The following is a 21,596-nucleotide window of genomic DNA, read 5'->3' on the forward strand; positions in this document are numbered from 1 at the left end:
AAGAAACAACTCAGTAAAGATTTATTTTATAAATTAAACAATATTTTTTTGTGTTTTTATGTATATTTTCCTTTCTGAAAGGGCATCAATTTTATTTTTATTTGTGGTGTTGAATGTTAATTCTTACCACTTATCAGTTTTAAAGGAGTGTTTTTTTATTTTGGAATTCTTGTGGAATAATATAATGATGTAAACAACAAAATTTCTTGTGTTATTTTTATAAAGTTAGTGAGTTTTTATTGCGAAGTGATACCGTTTCTATCTTCGTTTATAGGCTGAATATTCTTAATCCTTATCATTTACAAATTCGTACTAATTCTTTTATTTGGAACTTCACACACAAATGATTGATTAATGCAATAAAAAATAAACAATAATTGAAATTCTTGTTTTATTTTACAAATTAGTCAAATTTTTTGCGCTCTTTTGTAAAACGGAACCATCGCTACTTTTGTTTTTCATGTTGAATGTTAATTCCTACCATTTATCAGTTTTAAAGGGTTGATTTTGAGTATCTTGTGGAATAATGTGATGAGAAAAACAATAAAACTTATTAATTCGTAAAAATAATACAAAAAAAAAAAAACATACGTTTTTATGTCCCTTTGCGAAGCGGTGTTTCTTCGTTATAGTGCTGGATATTATTAATTTTTATCATTTACGAATTCGTAGCGGTGTTTTTCTGGAAACTTCACAGATAATTGTTTAATGCAATAAAGAAATAACAAGGATTTTGTTTTATTTTATAAATAAATTAATTTTTTTGTGCTTTTTTGTAAAATGGAACCGTTGCTACTTTCGTTTGTGGTACTGAATGTTAATTCTTATCATGTAAGAATATGAAACGATATTTTTAGAAACTTTATGCGCTATATAAACAGTTAAATGATATGACGAGGAAATAAAAAAGCATACATATTTTTTATTTTATAAATTAATAAATTAACACCCGTCCTGAAATGACATCATTGAGTTTGAAGTGATGTGTTTTTGAAAAACTTGCACATAAATAATTAAACAATTTCGTTTTTGGTTGTCTTCCTTTTATATCTTCTTATCTATTTCATTTTAACAATATTTTTACGTCTCTAAAAAAAGTACCATTTCCGCTTTCATATGTAGTACTACAGTCTAACAGTTTGTAGCAAATTTATTTTTCTTTTTAGAAATCTTCACATATAAATAGTTGAATAATGTGATAAGAGGAAACAACAAAGTCTTTTAGGTCACGATAAAGACTTATACAAGGTGTGGCACATCACACTGACTTATAGATCTGTATTTGATACACGAAGTGATTTCAGACATATAAACGATGGCAATTTTTCTCAATTTTAACAACTTTTATACTTCTAAATTAAATTTTTATACTTATTATCATAATATATTATGTCTAACATATATATATAAATGTCAGACATTTATTTTTTTGAATAAATAACAAATTATCACCCGCACATAAGGGTATGTGTACAAGTATAGGTGAATGTACTTAACCTTTTGATGCGACCAGACAATTTATATTTCTCTTCTTAGCGATATAACGATGTTCTATAAATTTACTTCGCGTTTTTTAATGTTTATAAAAGCGCCAAATTAAAAAATATGCAATTTTTAATCGTCGAAGTGTGAAAATAATCCCTTTTAATCTCTAGTTTAACGTAAAAATAGTTCTAACTAGTAAGAAAAATGCTTAAACTCTTATTGTATTATGGAAATTATAAGCTTCCTGAATACTTCAATAGAATAATAATTAGATATTATTATAGTTTTTACGAGTTTTCTGTATACATTACTTATAATAATCACAGAAAGCATACGTGATTCTAGTCTATGCCACACACCTAGTTAGCGAGGGGGTACTGTAATGTATTAAGTACATTCAACCGGTCTCTTCTGCTGAACAGAACATAAAGAATAATTCTAACATTGCCCAGAAGGGAAAGAATTTCAACACGGAAGTCCGAAGGTAACACTATTGAAATTATTGTGCCTCTTAGAGATTTCAAGTTCAAAAAAACACCAAACCCTTCCTCGTTGTTCGTTAAAATTGTAGACTATCGAACAAGATAAGTAGTTAATTGATTAGTCTCTAAGTATCGACATACGAGTTGGAATTTAGTTAGTTTCTACTGTAGATGGAAGGAATTTTTAGATGCGTGTGACTCCATTTTGAGGCTTCGGGGTGGAGGGGTTAAACTCTAAAATCGGCTCGTTATTTTCTTTTCCTGTTTTTTTGAAACTCGTAAATTATTTGGTACATAAAAAATATTCGAAGTATTTTATTAAATTTGTGAAAGTTCAATCACTGCTAGACCACTCTTTTCTATCATCAATCTTACTCGTTGGTCGTTGGACAAGGAGAGGATGATCAAAATTCGCGTCATATATATGTATTATAAATAAACTAGATGGAGATGAATTTAATATTCTTCTAGTTTTGTTTTGAGTGTATTGCGAGGAAGAAAGAAGCAAAGTGTCACAAGCCCATGCTACCGAGCAGGTGAGCCAAAGTGGTATAACGACTTTTGTTGTTTGGAAAGGACGTTTTCTTTACAACTGGTTTAAAGCTTGTACCTTTTAAAATGGTTCCAATGTATCAAATATCATGAAAATTGACTCTTTATAACGACTATAATTGTTAATGTATTGTCTAAATTAATCAAATTAACGTAAAGCAACACGTTGTACTACACCACGTTGAATTTGTAAATCTTCATGAATTTTGACAGTCAAGTAAATAATTCTTTCAAATTTAATTGCTGTACATCGAGTTTATATATATATACTGCTGATTCCTCGAGGGTTTTCACGACTATCAGATGTATTGGGGTACAGAAAGGATTCTTCACAACCGTCAATCACCTTTAACCCTGCAGTAGAATACTACAAATCCCTCCTTCCCTATTTAATCATTATATTTTGCTTATGGGGATGTTTTTCAACAGAATAACAGGTCAACCAACACCAGTAGGATGCGATGGTAACGTTGTTATACCCTTGTATCATATATAAATATATGGTATATAACGATTAATAAAGATTCTACCAAAAATTCCTCATTATAAAGTTTTATATCCTCAATTGACCCCTGTTAGTTTTTTAGATAGAGGTACTTAGAACTTCTTTCTTCCTTTATAAAAGTGTTATCTCGAATACCGCACCTACTCAGGGTTGAAGAAAGGGGTTGGGAAACTAGATATCTTTAAACACCACTATTTACATCACATCTCGACATCAATTTCTCGTTAAGTGGTATAGATGTCATCACAGCAGACAACAGTCCTGGGTGTAGACATATTTCGTCTGTGCTCTTTCTAGTAACCATAGATACATAGACGAAAGGGGCAAAATAAAAAAAGTAGTCATAAAACAGTCGCACCCAATTTACAAGACCTTGGATAAGAGTTGTCTTTGAACATTATGGTTTGGTCGAGCAACGTGCTTTAGAATATAAAATAAAATCATACCCTCGTATGCTTCTCGTATTGTTAAACCTAAATTATAGGTATATAAGGTAGTAAAATATATATAAATTTTCAAATTATCATGAAAGAAAATAGGATTTTTTCCATTGATTTTATATCAATCCGGCCATATTGGGAGTGTGTATGAACTTAAAAACTATTTTAGTGTCGTCATCAGCAGGTGTGTGTCCATGCAAGAATGTAAATAAAGTAGACAGAGATTTTTTTCCGTTTCTCTTCCCTCGTCGTCTGACCACAGTAGGTGTTGTAGAAAGCCCCAGGCGTGCAGGTGATGCTAACCATGGTAGTTTAATGAAAATACTCGAATACTCGAGCTCCTCTTCTACCCACTACGTGTATTCCTCATACATATAATATTACTTCTTAAAATAAAGAAAGTTTAACACTCTAAAAAGCTATAAAATTACCCTGGAGTCTTTTGTTTGGAGCCAAGTTTCCTCTATAACCAACTATTGATTCGTACTCTTACTCCTACACTAATGATTTTAAGGACTAAGAACATGATTATAAAAGTATTAAATTAATTTTTCGAAGAATTTGATAAATTCACTGTACTTTTTCTAACTATATTTTATCGCAAGGAAAGACAAATCATCTAAAATCTTCAACATTTATAGCTTTATTCTATTGTTCGCATTTATGACTTTAACTTAAACGTGCCGAGATCACGAAGAATATGTGAAATTTTTATTTATTGCGGTCATTTAAGCATCACCTTGGGGGTATAAATGAAAAAAAAAGAAGTGATGGCAGAGTCCAGATTGTAATCTCATATATAACATTATGCTAAAATTACCATGAGAAACACGTAGTGGATGTTGTAGTTGTTTCGGAGAGGGTAAAAGGCGATCATAAAAAAAATTTTGGTAAATACTTACAGCTCTTAAACACGTAAAATCAACTGAAGAAGTAGATATAATGCCATAAGTATAACTTTGTATAGTTATATTAAATTTATCCATCATCAATCAACTTTAATCATCCTTCTTTCTGCATGGAGCTTATCGCCATTTTTATATAAACGTCGGTAACTTTAACATAAATTAATTTATATTTAAATTAGAAATTTCTATAAAATGAAGTTTCGAATGTTTTCATTTATATAATTTTAATGTAAATTATTTTTAAATGAATTTACGTACAGTACATGAAACTGTTAGAAAGTGTAGAATAAGTAGTTACATTTTTCCACATTTTCGAGCAAAAAATTTAATTTATACGCCATTAAATTAAATTTAGAACTTTTTTTATATTAAGAAAATCAAAGATTTAATTTACTAAAATTTAAATGATTTTACAAAAAAACATATTTTTATTTAAAAAATGTTATTAAGCAAGCGAACTTGCTTTCTTAAGAGGCATTTATGTTAAAATTCGTTCTTAAATTTTTAAATAAAATTAAATTTAACAATAAAATATATGCTAGAATAGTTTAAAAAGCATAAAATAATTTTAAAACCATTACATTTTTCGCATTATAAACAAATCTGGCGCTCGTATAATGAGCAGTGATTTATCTATAAAATCTTTCAGGATGTTCGTTTCTGCACCTGTAAAATTTTTACAAAATAATATTATATTTTGATATTTGTTAAAAGAAATACATCAACCATCTGCTCCAAGGACCTCCTAGGGATTTTTAAACACGAAACCCGTTATAAGAATAGGGAAATAAAGATGAGTTTTTAGAAACTACAGTAAGAAGGCAAAAAAATTGGCATCGAATGTCAAAACTTAGCATTTTTCTGCGAATTTCATAAGATTACTTTGAATAATTTATTATTTTAGTGAATCTATACAGCAATAGAGAGGTTTTGTGTCCTATTTAAGTTGTAAAAGTCCATTTTCCGTTTGCGATAATCGATGTAACAACGAGTTGTTTTTGGATCTATCGACCATTCAACTTGTTCGATAACGAGTGATGTTCTCTTACGAAAATCGAACTTTATTTTATAAGAATGAAATCTTTTGGATAATAAATTTCCTATGTCTTAGATCTGTGTTGTTTTCTTTGATTGCAAAACCGTTATAAGATGTGTTGGCCAGCTGTCGGCGCGTGTCACTCAACATGCAAGAGACGAAGTTTTGGGCCTTAGGCGTGGTTTTTGGCTCGTGCATGGCTCGCGACGGAAAACAGTCTCCGATGTTCACCTGCCAGCCTCGGGCGTATGTTCGCCATCACCTGTCTGACCAGCTTCAGCATCCTCCATTTAACCTCGAGAAAACTCGCTAGTATTTTTTAAACTGCGAAGTTAATTGACTCTTATATTAAATATTTGATCTAATACAAAAATTAGGGTGCATTTAAATAAAAGTGGATCGCATCAATGTAATATCTGTGATAACACGTTGCCAATTTAGTGTAGAAAGAGATAGAAAGATTTATTTTTTAAAATTTACAGTTATATATGGCTGCACCTAAGAGAATTTAAATGTCTTTCAGAGCACAACGAAGGATTTCGGTCTTAAACAAAACGTTATTATCCAATTATACAAACAGCACGTGTCACAGGGAGAGTGTCCAATCTCAGCGCGTGCCAACCTCACTCAAAATTAATGGAGTGAGTAATTCTCGAGAATTGCCAATGAGATCCGAGCGTCGTCTGATTGGCCAACGAGAGATGGCTTGCCACGTGCAGGAAGAGTTTCGGCACCGCCTGTTCTCAGATAGTTGCCTGAACTGGGCGTATAAAGTGCATGTTTTTTGACGATGTGGTGAGAAAGGTAATGATGTCTCAAGTGTCTTCTAGCGAAGAATTCGGCTCGTGTCTATATGCCCAATCTGTACTACCTCACAGCATGTCGTGGAATCAAGGACAGTCTTATCCTATGGAAGGATCCGTTTTAACTTACAATTCCGAAACGGGTTCTCAGCCACAATCGGAGAGGAAGAAACAATGTAGAAAAGTAAACACCAAATCGACCTATAAACACATACCTCATCGAGAAAAACCGCCTCATCTTGTAGCTAGAAGAAATGCAAGAGAAAGAAGAAGGGTTCAAGCTGTGAATAATGCTTTCGCTCGTTTAAGGAAGTCTGTACCCATTGAAAATAGAAACAAAAGGTTGTCTAAAGTTAAAACACTGCACAGAGCTATAGAATATATAAATGCCTTGCAGGATATGTTATCACAAGCTGATGATGATCTATCCACTGAAGTTGCTAATGGCGATAGTTTAAGGAGTTACAACAGTTATCTGGAAACTGATGTAAATGCTGTAAATAAGGAAAACCAAGTTGGACAGAGATGGATAACGTTAGAATCGGTGAGTTTCCTTTCTAAATCTCTGAAAATATCATACATTTCTATTATGGGGCTTTATATTGAATCTAAAAAACACTTCTCCATAATTCGATCGATAACGATTAATTATAGGTCATTAGTAAATTGAAAATTGTTTTATTGGAAATATTGTTATATATTTTATCTAAAAACACAATATTTTTGATGCGTTGTTTAAAAATATAATTTCTGTCGAAATTTCCAACAATTTCCTGGAGCTGATTTATCAGTTCCTAAACTCTTAAGCAGCTACAATTTTTCCAAAAATATCACAATTCTTCATGCTTTTTAATTCATTACTTTCCAAAAAATGCTATATTTTCCAAATAAAAATGCGATCTTTTTGTTAAAAAATTAATTAAAAATACTTTTTCTTAAAGTTACCAATATTTTGAAGCTATTTTTGGTTTCCCAGCTTCTAAACAATTTGTATTCTTCTAAAATATTGTGATTTTTTAAAGAATATTTTTTGTTATTGTTTTACAATAATAAATCCAAACGTATTGTGATAATATTTATTAAAATATTCCAATTAAAATAAAAAAAACTTAAATTTTGGATAATTTCTAAAAATCTTTAATATAATCAAAGAAAATCTAAAAAATTTTATAATTAAATTTCGAGTATATTCAATTTCATGTTTTTATATATGGCCTAAGGGATCCATTTAATTTAAATGTATTTATTTAGATCTTTCCCAAGCGTATAATAATTTATTCATTGATGAATCTTTAAAGAGTTTGTCACAGACCTGTCTAATTTTCTAATTCATTGATAATTAAATTGAATGTGAAGTTTAATATATATAATACTATTCAAAAAACATCATCTAAAAACATAAATTATTGTAAATTTAATTCAGGTATCAATAATTTATAATAAAATATATGTTTATGATGTAAAAATAGATAGAAATATATAATTAAAATTATCTTTAATTATATTTTGAGGATAAGAAATGATTTTTTAGATAATAAGTTATCTTTTTAAGGAATATTTATTATAAGAGACCATTATATGTGACCTGAGCATGCAAACAAATCAACTATAACTATTAGATATATAAATTCTATATTCTAGTTCTGGAATTAGGATTTATATGATAAATATTAAATTCTAGTGTTAGGATTTATATATTTTGATGCTTTGGTATCAAAATATACATATTTTTTTACTTATAATGTTGCTAAAGTTTATATAAATATATTAATTCTTGCCTCTTGATAACTTGGATTCTCTGCTTTATATTCTAGTTTATTTTGATAATATCTCTAGAAAATTTTTTATATTGTATAAATTATCATTTTAAAATGGAAACTTATCACATATTCTACTTATTTTATATAATAAATTTCAGAAAATCCAATTTTAATCTCCAAGACTTGGATAAACATCTTAATTCTATCCTATTCTAAACCTCTCTCAATTATGAAATATTTGAATGTAGATGATAGAGATTTTTTACTTCTAAAAAGTTAAATCTGTGATTTAAACTAAAATGTATTAAAAATTTACGAAATTTTAAGTTAAATGATTAAAACTTTAACTTACGATGTAAATTATAATTTTTATAAAATTAAAATGATGATATAAAATGATAATTTAATATACTTAATAAATATTTTAATTAAAAATTGTAATAAAAACAAGAAATTTATAATAATTCCTATACTTTTACGCTTACAGTCATGCGAACAAGACAGCTATAGCGACTACTTACCATTTTATGATGATTACAGTGGTGGTCTGTCCAGTTAAACGACGTTCATCTGTATCAAATCAAACAAAAAATGGACTATATTCGACTATTCTTTATCAGTTTAAAACTACAAAAATTTATAAATATATTAAAAAAATATAGAAAACAGAAAGCACGAAGAGCAAAGTCCCATTCATTAATACTTTCACAGCAAAGCTTAGCGATACTGCAGTGAAGCACCATCCATTTCGTAGGGACAACGTTAATTGTGATAAAATAACTAAAAAAAAACTTGTAAATTATCATCATTATCGACGTAAAATTAAATACTCAATGAATTTTCTTATCAAGGAATATATCTATGTATATGTACGTGAGAAACACAAAAAAATTATAATTGTACAAGTTGATTATGTTGTATATGTTATGTCACTTATCAATTGTACTTCAGTGACAATAAATATTGCACATAGATTAGAATTTACATAAAATTTTTGTCATTTTATTAAAAAGTCAATTGGATTCTTATCATAATCATTCCATAATATTCAAGTTTTCTTTCTTTTGGAGTGATAACGTAAAACACGAGCTTCTTGCGTTGATATACACTTATAATGCTAGATGTAGGATATAAAATTACGTCATCGATGGGTGGAGGAAAGTGAATAAGAGGTAACACTTTGAGAAGAGATTATCCAATCCCAGCAGGCGACACTGGGGTTGGACAGCGCTCCACGAGATCGTGAGGCACTACCATGAGAATCAATAGGTTGAGAACACACACATAGAATGAACACACGCTGTGAACAATATCTCTCCCTTGGACATCATGTTCATTAGGTTGAGAGTTTGTATACAAATTCATCACTTTCTCCCTATAAGGCAGTCTTAAACAAATAAAGAGAAATAAAAGAAGTTGGTTTTTTCAGATTAGCATAAAAAATTATTTAATAAAATGATAGGATTTTGTGCTAATTTACTAGAATACATTTAAAATTCTAAAAAATTTCGTCTTCAAAAAATCATCATCTCTTGGGAAACGAATAAATTGATTGATTGTCAAATATTTCTGAACTTACATGCATATTTGATGAGATAATTCATCAGAGAGTAAAATGTTTTTTTGAAATTTTAAATTTTTTAGAATTTTTTTTTATTCAAATATGAATTAAATACATTTTTCTAATAATTCAAATTATAACGTTTTTATTCAATTTTTTTCTATTATTTAAAATTATAAAATGCAATTTTAATGGATTAAAATGTGTGTTAAATTATCATTTTTTTAAGGTTTTCTTTTAAAAATTTCATCATATTTTTGGGTTTTTTGAAATTTTAATATAAAATATGTTATTTTTGGAACTGTAACCTTCTGCTTTCTTTGAAAGTTGATAAATTACTCTAAAATTTATATTAAAAAAACAAGCCTTAAATAAACGAATTATATTTTTAATAACAGAAATAGTGTTCCTGGAAACGAGCCCATATAAAGAACATATAAATGAATTTATCAAATAAAATTATGATAAAAATCTCTAGATATTTAACCATATAATTAATTAATATATTCTCATTAAACCAATTTAAAAGTCAATGAATAATTCATAACACTTTCTAAAGGTATCATCTAAAAAAGCGCGTGTTTTTGCATACATATGAGGAATTTCTCAGAAGAAAAAAGACTGTCACCTAATAAAATAGTGTACTTACTTCTTCATGTATATATTTTTTGAAGCTCAACCCTTCTCGTGCGCAACAATAATTCTCCAAAAAATTACCTCCTGTAAGGTTACGTATCATCAATTGTGAATAGTACAATTAATGACACTTAGACATTAGAAAGCTCTAGGGATGTTCTTAGAAAGGATACATTCTATAAAGTAATCTGACAGTCGATTTTTCCTTTCAGACAATGTACGAGGCCGAAACAGTGTGGACAATTCTTAGATAATGAAGGAGGATCTCAGACCCTCCACGTTGTTTTCAATAGCTTACGTTGTAAGTCACACGTTGGGGTTTTTTGTCACAACGATGTACCGACAAATTAGTTCAGAACTTTCGTGAGACTTTTCGAGATTTTTAGATAATGATACTCTCCCAGAACTGAATTATTCTCCTACAATTCAATTTCTGTTCACCTTTGATCTTTTTAAACAACATTATTTGACGTTTAGCCTCAAGAAAATGAATAAGATGTAACTGAAAATACCTTCTGCTTTCACTGATTTATGATACCATTCAGATCTTCGGGGCATAAAAACTAGTAATATTTATGTTTTTAGATGTTTTTAGAGCCAAATATTCAGAGTTTTTCAGAAATCTGTGCGCTTATACAATTATCTTTGATGATATTAACAATATAATCATCAGTTACATCAATGGGTTCAGCTGAATGAAGGTGTTCCACTTGGCTGATGTTCCGTGAACCCACTGATTTGATGGTCAACTGAGTGTAAATATTGCTTACACTAAATGGAAACTGATTAAGTGAGGGACAACTTATCGCATGCCACTCAACAATGCGCTGAAATAACAATATTCACAATCATGCAACGATCACTAATGAATTTCGTGTACCATTAACATATAATCACGACCTTCATCGTTTATTATTATTTTAGTCAATTTAAAACCTAGAATTATTAAAGGTAATTTTTTTCTTGACCTGGATTCATACTCGCACCTTCAAAAATTATCTTCATTACCCCAATGGAAGTATAAGCCTGAGGGATTTACATGACGATACGTCATTGTTACCAATCATGGTTATCGTGAACTCTGTCATAATTGATACCTGTCATGATCCAGGTATCAATATACGAAATTTACAACAATTGAGAAATAAGAGAAAGAAAGTATTTAATGATAAAATTATCATCACCCCTTTAATGACAAAATTACGAGGATTAATTTTTAAAATCTTAACACGTGCAAAGCATACACGTTAGTGAAGTTTCATGGAGTTATTAATTATACGAGAAAATATAAAAATTTCTTCTCGTACCTCTGTTGACCTTAATAACTTGCTACAGACATTCTATGTCACGTTGACCTTTCTAGACCTCCCGCAACGGGTCAATAGAGAGATTATAGAGTTGTTTTCGGGGGAAATATTCATCAATATTGTACTCCAAATGGAAATTTTTTTATGATATCCTTGCTTGTAGTCGAGAAGACGGTACCAAAATTTGTTTTGGAATTCATTGTTATGGCCCATTAGCACACAAAGCTTGGTGACCTTGATACCGATCTCGTCTTCAACGAGTAGGACCACAATTTACACCATTGCAAGAAGATAAACTATAATACACGGTGGTTGAAATACGTCATCAACACATCCACAGCCTGTAATCAATACTAGACACTATATTCTCTGCACGTGACTGTCCCAAGCAATTAAAGAGGTGTAACAAATCAGCACGGGCGGCTAGTTCCTAATTACAAACGCACTGCCTTACTTTTAATACTTTGATGCATTTCGTATGGAGTAGGATGTTTCATCAATTTCTTTTTACTTTTTTTTGGTCCTGCCTAAAGGGTGTTGAATAATATTTTCGTCTGTTAATGATTTCTCTAATGCTGGTGTCGAATTGAAAACCCGAAAAACCTTGACTTGACGTGAGTGCACCTTGTTAAATCAGTTGCGATTTGTGGCATCGAAATCGTAGAGATTGACAGTTTGTCGATAGGTTTTTTTGTTATCCTCTGTGATAAATATTGTCAAACGAAAATTGGCTCGATTTGTAATGATAAGAAGAGAAAATGTTAAGCATACTGATTTAGCTTTGTTAGGTTTTTTACAAGCATTTTTTACTTGTTTGGGGTATTGCAAGAACATCAAATTATCAAAAATATAGCTGAAGAGCGTGGTTTACCGCTTAGGAAACTCGGCAATAGACTGCTAAAAACCTTAATAGTACTAAATAAGCTAATAAAATCAGTGTAGCAACATGTTTCTGTATGTCTTCACGTAAGACAACACTCCTTTTTGGTAACACTTCTTAAGATTCAAATGAATTAACTATGGTATCCATACACTAGAAGTGGCAATTACATCTTTTAAATTGAATTTTTAGTCAAAATTTCGTATTTTTTTACATACCAACAATACAATTTAGCATTCCGTATAATGATTTAGATTTATACCAAAGTTGGACATGTAATCTTTATCAAAAAATTCAACTAAAGATACGGTGTGAATCTTTCTAAAGCTTGTTATCTCTTCTTAAAAGAGATTTATGTTGGGAAGACTTAAAAAACCACAAAATATTTAATGATCGCTCTGCATCGTTGAAAAGTTTACCTCATAGGCATGTAGCTACTGCATCAAAAACAAATGACCGATGATACTTAGTTGTCATCGACAACTATCATTTAACTAAGAGCAGGTCAGGAGTAGCCAAAGGCTTTCGAACAGTATAGTCAACTAACTGGAACCAATGTATGACTTATGATCTTCTAGTTTGGGAGTGTCTAGGGTGAGGCACAATGTCTCGGCAACATGTCCAAAAAATACCCTCAGGATAGCATTAATTGTCTTTCATCAACTTTTTGTACCCGTTGTTTACTATAATGTCGTTGTTTCGGAATTAGTTTAACAGCTTTCAAGGTCGTATAAGTAATGATAATATCTTTAATAAGCTTAAAATATCTTAAAAATAAATTATAATAATCATAAAAATGTATTGATAACAATTTCATTCATCATTTTTATGAAGATAATTTGAGCTGGAGTTGATCCACTATTGAAGAAGGGTGTGATACTTTATCAAATTTGCGACTATTCTCTAACATTTAGACATTTGAAATTTTATAAATCTCAAAAATGGATTAAAAACTTTCATTTTTATGACACTATTTGAGCTGGAGTTGATCTATTAGGCGACTGAAGGGTGGATTATTTAATAAAATTCTTTATTCTTCTCTAATTCTGGAGTATTTAGACTTTCATAAATCATTAAAATAGATTGATAAACTGCCATAATTTTTATGAAACAATTTGAGCTAGAGTTGATCCAGTACTAAAGAAGGGTGAGATTTTTTATAAATTTATCAGCTCTTCTCCAACTTTGAAGTATTTTTAATTTTGAAATTTTATAAATGACAACAATAGGAGAGAAGTGTTGCAGCCATTGCCCTTAGCACCCCTTGAGAACCCCTTTGGTAGGACATTGCCTTTCTGACGAATTCGATTTCTCTGCTTAAGTGTTGTTATCAAATACAGGGAGGCGTGTAATAAGCAATCATATACAACAACATTCTATTATTATATCAGCTATTAGCTATTGTCTGAATATTATCTAACTGGAAACTTTTTTCATGAGTTGTGAAAATCTCTGATGATGAAACATCTTGAAAGATATTTTCTAAAACAATTAAAGTTCCATAGAAGAAAGAGCTTCAATTACTTAAAGAAAATGAAGTTTGCAATTCATGAATTATTATTTACGAAATTTACTTTCTTGAAACGTTTAAAATTCGAGAATTTATTCGTTTCGGAACCTATAAGTGGTAAGATTTAAAATTCGTGTTAGCTTAACCTTCAATTTTGAAGTTCAAAAGCTTAAATTATATACATTTTCAACCTTAAACTTCTAAATTGAAACTTATAGAACTTGAATATCTAAGGTGTTTCCGTATTAAAGCTTAAAATCTATAAAAATCTGAAGGTTATAACGCTTAAGATTTACAATTTTTATGGAATATTTATCAGTTTTTGACTTTTTTTTTTTTTTGGTTTGATTTAAATTAAAAGTGAAGTTTGCATGCCTTACATTTATTATTAAAGACTTTGAAGTGTTAAATCATGATTTAACACCTCAGAGTTTTTAATACTAAGATTCTATTTTTCTAATATGCAAATTATAAATCATTATTCATAAAATTTAATTGACCAAAAGCTTTAAAGCTGATTAAAATGAGTAAAATTTAAGCATAAAATAATAATTTCCAATCTTACATTCTTCTATAAATGATATTGTATTATATGAACATGATAAATAACAAAATTATAACTCAATATAACATGTAAATTTATAAAATTATATCAAATCGTTAAAAAGGAATGAAATAAATGAATGAAGACATGTTAGATACAGAAGCTTAATCATGGATAAATGAATGTGGTTGAGTTTACCTGACAGCTACAAATTATAACATGGCATGTAGAGAAAGTATTGCTGTAAAAATCTGTAAGTTATAAAAAAATTAAATAAAAAAAACAAAACCCTAGACTTATATATCATTTTTATATAAAATTAACATTAAAAAGTCATCATTATCAATATAAATAAAGAGGTACAAAGCTTAAGGCAATGATACAAATCCTGTTCTGCTCTAAGTAGATTCTAGTTGACATCTTTTTAAATTTATTCTTTTCATTCATCTTATTTTAATTTAAAAAAATAAATAATTATATTCATTACCGATTTTTAATTTTACAGCTTAAATTCCATTTTATTAATTTAATTTAATTTTTTTATGGTATTGCTTTACAGATTAATCAATTTATTCTATAAAAATTTAGGAGATTTACTGTATTTTAATAAATTATAAGTTTATGGATGCTTAAAAATAAATTTTTAGAAGGTTATTACATGAATAAAGTTAAAAAAAATTGAAATTTAATTGATTTTTTTGGAAATTTTTAATGTTTTTTTAAGTTTATGTGAAATGAATATTTAATTCACAATATTATATATGAGTAGATTAATAATTAGAAATTATATTTGTATTTTTTTAAAATTTATATACTTTTAAAGCTTGAAACTGATATAATCAGCTTAAATTTAGTTTTTTTTTTTAAATAGATTAAGTTATAGATTAAATAATAAGCATAAAAATATTTTAAAATAATTTTTTATAAAGTTATTACATATAAAAAGACTATAAAAAGTTAATTAAACTAAATTATATTAAAAAAACAAGCAACAATCTAAAAAGATTGTTGCTTGTTTTTTAAATATTTTTTAATGTATGCCAAATGAAACTTAAATTATTATATTTAAATAAATAAAATAAATAAATAAAATATAATTTAAAATTACAAAGTTATTTAAAACTTTGTAATTTTAAATTATATTTTATTTATTACTTTTTTTTATTAATTTTATATACTTTTTATAACAAATCTAATTTAATTTTTTAGATAAATTTTTTTAGAATCTCTTCGTGAATTAATCAGGTTTTTGTTTTTTTGTAAAAACATAGTAAAATATATTAATAATTCATAGGTATAAAAATGTTAATAAAATAATTGTTATGTTTAAAATTATTATATTTATATTTCAATAACGTTTTATTATACGTATGAACTATGGAAAAATGTATTAAAAGTTTTTAAATTAAATTAATTTATGAACAAAATGACAGAAAGTAAAAGAAATAGCATCTAAAAATATCACTAAATATATGGCAATTTTTAGAAAAATATTTTAAGTTTTAAGAATTTTGTTAGATTTTAAATGCTTTTAAAACTAATAAAATTATTTAATTAATTTAAATAAAATATTCCTATTAAGTAAAATATATCCAAAAGTCGCATTTTTAAATGTATTTTAATACAGGATTAATTAATATTATATTAAAATTTAAACAAATTTTCAAAATACTCAAACATCTATTAAAAACAAAGTTTTTTTTAAAGAAAAATAGAAAAAAATGTCATTAAAGTGAAAGTTCTTTTAACTGATTTAACATCTATAAACATGTTTAATGTTCTGTAATTCCAATTCATTGATAATAGTTGAAGTAATTCCAAAAAACAAAAAAAAACCTTGCGTTTTATTTGAATGCAGATTTAATTTTTGTTGTATTTAGAGCGTAACAAATTCATTTCGCTCCAAAAACTAATTACACTTTATTCATTATATTAGTTATATTCTTCAATGAGTAAATAGAAAAGCATTATTGTAAGAAATTTACTTTTCTAATAAATCACTATCTAAACACCCAAAAATAGTTCATTTATTGCTTAATTTTCAAGGAAAATAATTATATTTTTTGAATGTTATTTGTATGAGTTTTTAGTTAAAAATTAGCACAGTAATTTAAAAAAAAAAAAATGCAAATAATTAGTTTCACTACAAGCACTTACAAAAGTAAATAAAATTTTAAAATCGAACGCAAAATCGAAAAATAAGTTAAATTGTTGCTAAATGTATTAAAATTATATTTAAAACTGTAGCACATACGAGTAAAACCTCCCATTGTGACCACCTTTTCTTTGTGCCCGTATCCCATATGTGAAACAACAAAATTCCATCGATTTACGTAGGACGTATACCTGTCCTACGTAAATCAATGGAATAATTCTATTACGATTATTACTAACCAGTTAAATGTAACTTCCCTACCGTAATAAGAGAATTAGTATGTCTGGCGACCTTTATGGCAACTTATATTCGTTAGCAGAACCGTAAACAACCATAAATTCCAGCGCAAATTCTTAAATAAATAACTTTTTGACCGTAGTAACGTAAGCTAATGAAGACCTTTGAATAACAAATGCCTTCATCGGGTTACGTTACTTCGAATATAAAAAGACGTTTTGGCGAGTATCTTTGAATATTCAAAGTAATTTAGCCCGACGAAGACGTTTTATTAAGGTCAAAAAACGTTATTTATTTAAGAATTTGTGCTGGAATTTACAGTTGTTTACCGTTCTGTTTACAGTTTTGGCATTTAATTCTTCCATTCGTTTTGAATCCTTTTGTTCTTCGTATCTGTTTATCCATTGTAGATTTTCAGCATTGTTATTTTTTGATAGAAAACATTTTCAGATAAGTTAATAAGGCTTACTTAGTTTTATGTAACCTCGTCGTACATTACTATTGTTTTCCACATTTTCTGTTTAGATTACGTAAACCGAAAATTGAAAATCAGTGTAGCCTACTTAATGATAAACATTACATTACATAAGAAGAGTAAACAATGATTATCAAAAGCATAAGCTTCTTGTTTTTGGACCACCAATAGCGGAGTGCATAAAATCACTGAACACGTGGGTTTGCGTCTCACCAACGGCCTAGTCTCGTGGAGTTTTCCGCATTTTCTTCTTGTCCCTAACATCTAAATACAGCCATTTTCGCCAGTTTCTCATAGAAGAACCTCTCTCATTGCCGATCATTTCCTTGCACGTGTTGCATTGCTTTATACAATCAATCCAAATCAATTTTCTTGTTTTTGTAAGTTGTTACGGTATTACACAGAATTTTCGTGTTGAGATACAAGTTATAAATGACAGTTTCTGTTTTGTTTCCATCTCCCATACATGACCACTTCTAATTTTCCCCGAGAGTGGTCACAAATGGGAGGTTTTATTGTAAATTTCTTTTTTAATTTTTGAGAGTTTTTATGATAATTATTAAATTTTTTAATATGTAGATGTGTACCGAACGTCCAAAAATATCCTAAAAATTTTGTGATTTAGCTCAAACCGTTTTCGAGATATTTAATTCAGACAGTTACTAAAATCCATGTTTTATTTCCTCAAAAAGCACACGAATGTTTAATAAACCTCTAACAATATCTTTGCAATTTTTATCTCAAAATTTTTTCAAGATATCTAACGAAACATACGAACAGACATACGTACAAACTGCAGAAAAAAAAAAAAAAATGATAATGTTACCACAGTCTAGCATTTATAACCATCAAAAACATAAATCTTAAAAAAAACACAACTTAATTGATAAGCTTCATAAATTTTTGATTATTTATAACTTTCAAAAAACTCCTAGACTAAGTTTCACCTAGAAATCCAATGAACAAGTTCCATTACCCTATTTATGAAGGCACAGTCCAAGGTGAGAGGGGCCTTTTTTTGATTCAATTCCTGGGGTCATGATATAACCTTTATTCCTCAAATTAATCTCTCGGGAAAGAAATTTTTTTGATCGCATCCATCAAAAAAAACTTAAATTAATTATATTTTATATTATAGAAACAAGAGACTTAATCCATTAGCGAATTTATAGGGGTTAATTGGTAACTATTAGAAGCAATTTTTCAAAAAACATCCATCTCGATTAAGACAAATTACACTTCATCTATACATACATAAAGTATAGATTCTAAAAATTAACTTAATTGAATTTTATTCAAGACTTAATAATAAAAAAAAAGCAAAAAAATCTGTTATAAAGCTGTAAATTTTTAAAATTTCAAGCAGGATTTGGGAATTTTTAGAAGATTCTTTTAAGTGGAAATACAATAAATTCCATTGTCGCAATTCATCATTTAACGGCTGATATCTTCAAATAAACGAATTTTTAAGAAATTTCCAACTTTCAATTGAATTTATTAGATGTTGGCACGACCTTGAACGAGAAAAATTTGAAATTTAGATGTAAAAAAACACCTTCTTGTACTGTATACATTGCGGATAGTGTGTATAGGAAAGGGGGGTTTTAATAGATAGATAATTATAGTGGGGTGGACAAAATAAAAATCAATCTAATATTTTCGTAGAAAGTTACGTGAGATGATTCTAAAAAATCTGTCAAATATTTAACAACTTAAAGGGTTTTTTTTTATTTAATTTTTTTATTCACACCTTTTCTCAACAATACTTAATACTCATTGATCTTTATAAACTTTATTAATAACTTTATTAATAACAATACTCATTGATCTTTATAAAAGTTAGCGTAATTAATGAATTTTCTTTATAAATTAAACAAAGTGTCTTGCTAAATTTTTATTTTTGGAAAAGTTTTTAGAATATTTAGCTTAAAAAATACAATAATTTATGTAATAAATAGCGAGTAATATATAAATTCGAATAGAAAATGATATCTAAAATATCAAATTTTTTGGATTTTTTAACTATAAAATGTAGTTTTAAATGTCATTTTATGTTATTTGTAATATTGCCTCTTATAATTTATGAATTTTGTAATAAATATGATCTAAAATTAGTGTTTTTTTTTTTAAATTCAATATTTAATTTTTATAGAGAAAAATCACATTTCGAAATATTTTGAATAAAAATAATCACTTTAAAATAGAAAACAACGCCGCAATTCTTTAATTTTCAAAATATTTTTTGAAAGCAGCGCATTTGTTGTTGTGAAATATTTACTGTTAATTACTTTAAAATGTTCTAAAAATATCTAAATTGTAAAATATTTTAATTTTATTTTTAAATTTTTAATCTTTCAAACAAGCAAAATTTACAAACTTTTTACGTTTTAAATTTATTAGAAGTTTAAACTTTCCTCGTAACCTTTTTAGGTAGATGTACAGTACAAGTGAGATTATGTCAGTTCTTACCTGTCAGGTAAAGCAAAAGTGGCTCCATCTAGTTGCGGAAATTATAAGCAAAAAGTTTATATGAGAGGGAAAAAAGTAGTAAAAAGTACAAAAATTTTTGGTTATACCACCGCTATTTATACTTAAATTTCTCGATATTTTTGTAAATACTTTGTTATTGTTTTGGAAGAGTTTTTACGTTATAAAACAGTAAAAGTTTTATACATAATTTTCCATTGGTGGTCAAGTTGCGTGGCCTCTCCAATAAGAAACATCGTGAGCGTTTCAGTCACGCTGTCGAGTATTTTTAGAGGAACCAGGAGAAAGAAGAAACAGGTTTTATCCTTGGGGCCAAGTACAACCCGGATCTAGCACAAAGTAGATCATTTCCCGGTGTAGACGTACTAAAAATCATTATGTTCCACATCAGTTAACGTACGAAATGACTAGAGAAAAAGTTTGCATTAAGTTGATTTCTAGTTGATCTCGCGCTCAAGTGAAAATTTCTGACGTATTACATATAATTAAAGCTATACAAACTGTGAAATTTGTACAGACCATGTGACTTTAGTGGTCTATTTGAAATGGACAAGTTCGTTGACTGCTTCAGGACGTAACGAAATAGACATATAAAAAAAATAACAATAAGAAATAAAGGGAAAACTATTATTTTCCGTTATTTCTACTCGTCACTTCTCAGCTATGATTCTGCTCGAATTAAGATGATTCATTTGTTGTTCTAAGAACATGATAAAGGATAACCATGCATGGAATATGCTTGTTTTATTCATCTTTATTGGATTTATCTTCCAGGTAAGTGGATAAATGACTTAAACGCGTTACAGCTTACTTTAATACTACTTTACCCTTAAAATTTAACAATTATACTTGAATGAATCTCCAAAAAATGAATCTAAAGTATGTTAATACGTTACATAAATGATTTATCATATAATTCTAGATATCATTGTGTGTGGAGGTGGAATTATATTTTCCAGAAGAGGTGACAAATATTGATAAAGGAACGTTTACTTTAGATTATTATCCACCAGAAGGTTCACCCCCTCCTAATTTTACCTTTGAAGTTTCCTCTGTTAAAGATGGGTTGACTGTTTATAATGTCACTCCTGGGACTGAGTATGTTTTCCAGATATATCACACTTCAGAAACTGTGAATAATGAGTTAATATGGAATAAATTTGTGACTGTTGGTAATGCTTGTTGTTATATATATTTTTTTTCTATAAAAACTAAGCATTTTCTTTATTGATATTGAAAATTGTAATTTCTATTTTATTAGAGCCAAATCCACCTCTCAATTTAACTTATGAGGTCCATTCTGGGAAAGTTGTTCAGCTGGCTTGGAAACCTCCTTCGGTTGGTGGCTACACGGATTTTAAGTTAGTGAGACTGCCTCTATTTGAAGAAGACGATGCGACTTCTAAGACATTTTATCTCAACGAAGGAGCTTCCCCTTTTACTTTACAAGATTTAATACCCGGTGCTTCGTATGAAGTCAGGATATATTCTTTGTTTCAGGGGAAAGAATCAATCAAATATACCTCAGTCAACTTTACCACAAGTAAGTTTCTAAAAATATGTTACAATAGGTTTTTTTTTTTGAATGTAGAAAATATTATCTTAATGAATAAGAGTAAAATATTGAGTTGAAGTGTTCTGAGTTTTTATATGTATTAATTATCAGTTTCATTCATTCTTTGTACTATAATAGTCAATTAAGCACAATTTTCCATTGTCATAATTGCTTAGTCTTAAATTTTGAAAGATAGCCTTTTAAAAATAGTGAATAAGTCATATATAGTAAAAAATAGTCTAGTGAAAAAACTTTAATAGCAATCATACTTTTAAGCA

The 21,596-nt window shown here is 28.3% G+C and overlaps 2 protein-coding genes across 3 annotated transcripts in view; both read left to right on the top strand.

Annotated features, from left to right (window-relative positions):
- The first annotated feature begins 6,170 nt into the window (after positions 1–6,170).
- Positions 6,171–8,887, top strand: LOC136972813 (achaete-scute homolog 1-like). The gene is made up of 2 exons (XM_067267451.1): positions 6,171–6,755; positions 8,459–8,887. Exons 1-2 carry the CDS (start codon positions 6,186–6,188, stop codon positions 8,528–8,530), a joined length of 642 nt encoding a protein of 213 aa, XP_067123552.1. The 5' UTR covers positions 6,171–6,185; the 3' UTR covers positions 8,531–8,887.
- Positions 8,888–19,972: 11,085 nt separating this feature from the next.
- The window catches only part of LOC136972755 (tyrosine-protein phosphatase 10D-like), a 28,425-nt gene continuing 26,801 nt past the window's right edge, over positions 19,973–21,596 (top strand). Inside the window, exons 1-3 of one of the 2 annotated variants that reach the window (XM_067267381.1) lie at positions 19,973–20,537; positions 20,686–20,935; positions 21,025–21,306. In XM_067267381.1, coding sequence (XP_067123482.1) covers positions 20,472–20,537; positions 20,686–20,935; positions 21,025–21,306 — 598 coding nt within the window. In that variant the 5' untranslated portion in view covers positions 19,973–20,471. The remainder of the gene's footprint in view (positions 20,538–20,685; positions 20,936–21,024; positions 21,307–21,596) is intronic. The other variant, XM_067267382.1, reaches the window with a different exon arrangement.

Source organism: Centruroides vittatus, unplaced genomic scaffold, assembly GCF_030686945.1.
Source record: "Centruroides vittatus isolate TY-2023 unplaced genomic scaffold, ASM3068694v2 contig_301, whole genome shotgun sequence".
NCBI lineage: Eukaryota > Metazoa > Arthropoda > Arachnida > Scorpiones > Buthidae > Centruroides > Centruroides vittatus.

Bases quoted from the DNA above. Each gene is read 5' to 3' on its own strand.
- LOC136972813 (XM_067267451.1), top strand. From the start codon at position 6,186: ATGTTTTTTGACGATGTGGTGAGAAAGGTAATGATGTCTCAAGTGTCT. The intron at 6,756-8,458 runs GTGAGTTTCCTT...TTACGCTTACAG, and splicing joins GATGGATAACGTTAGAATCG to TCATGCGAACAAGACAGCTA.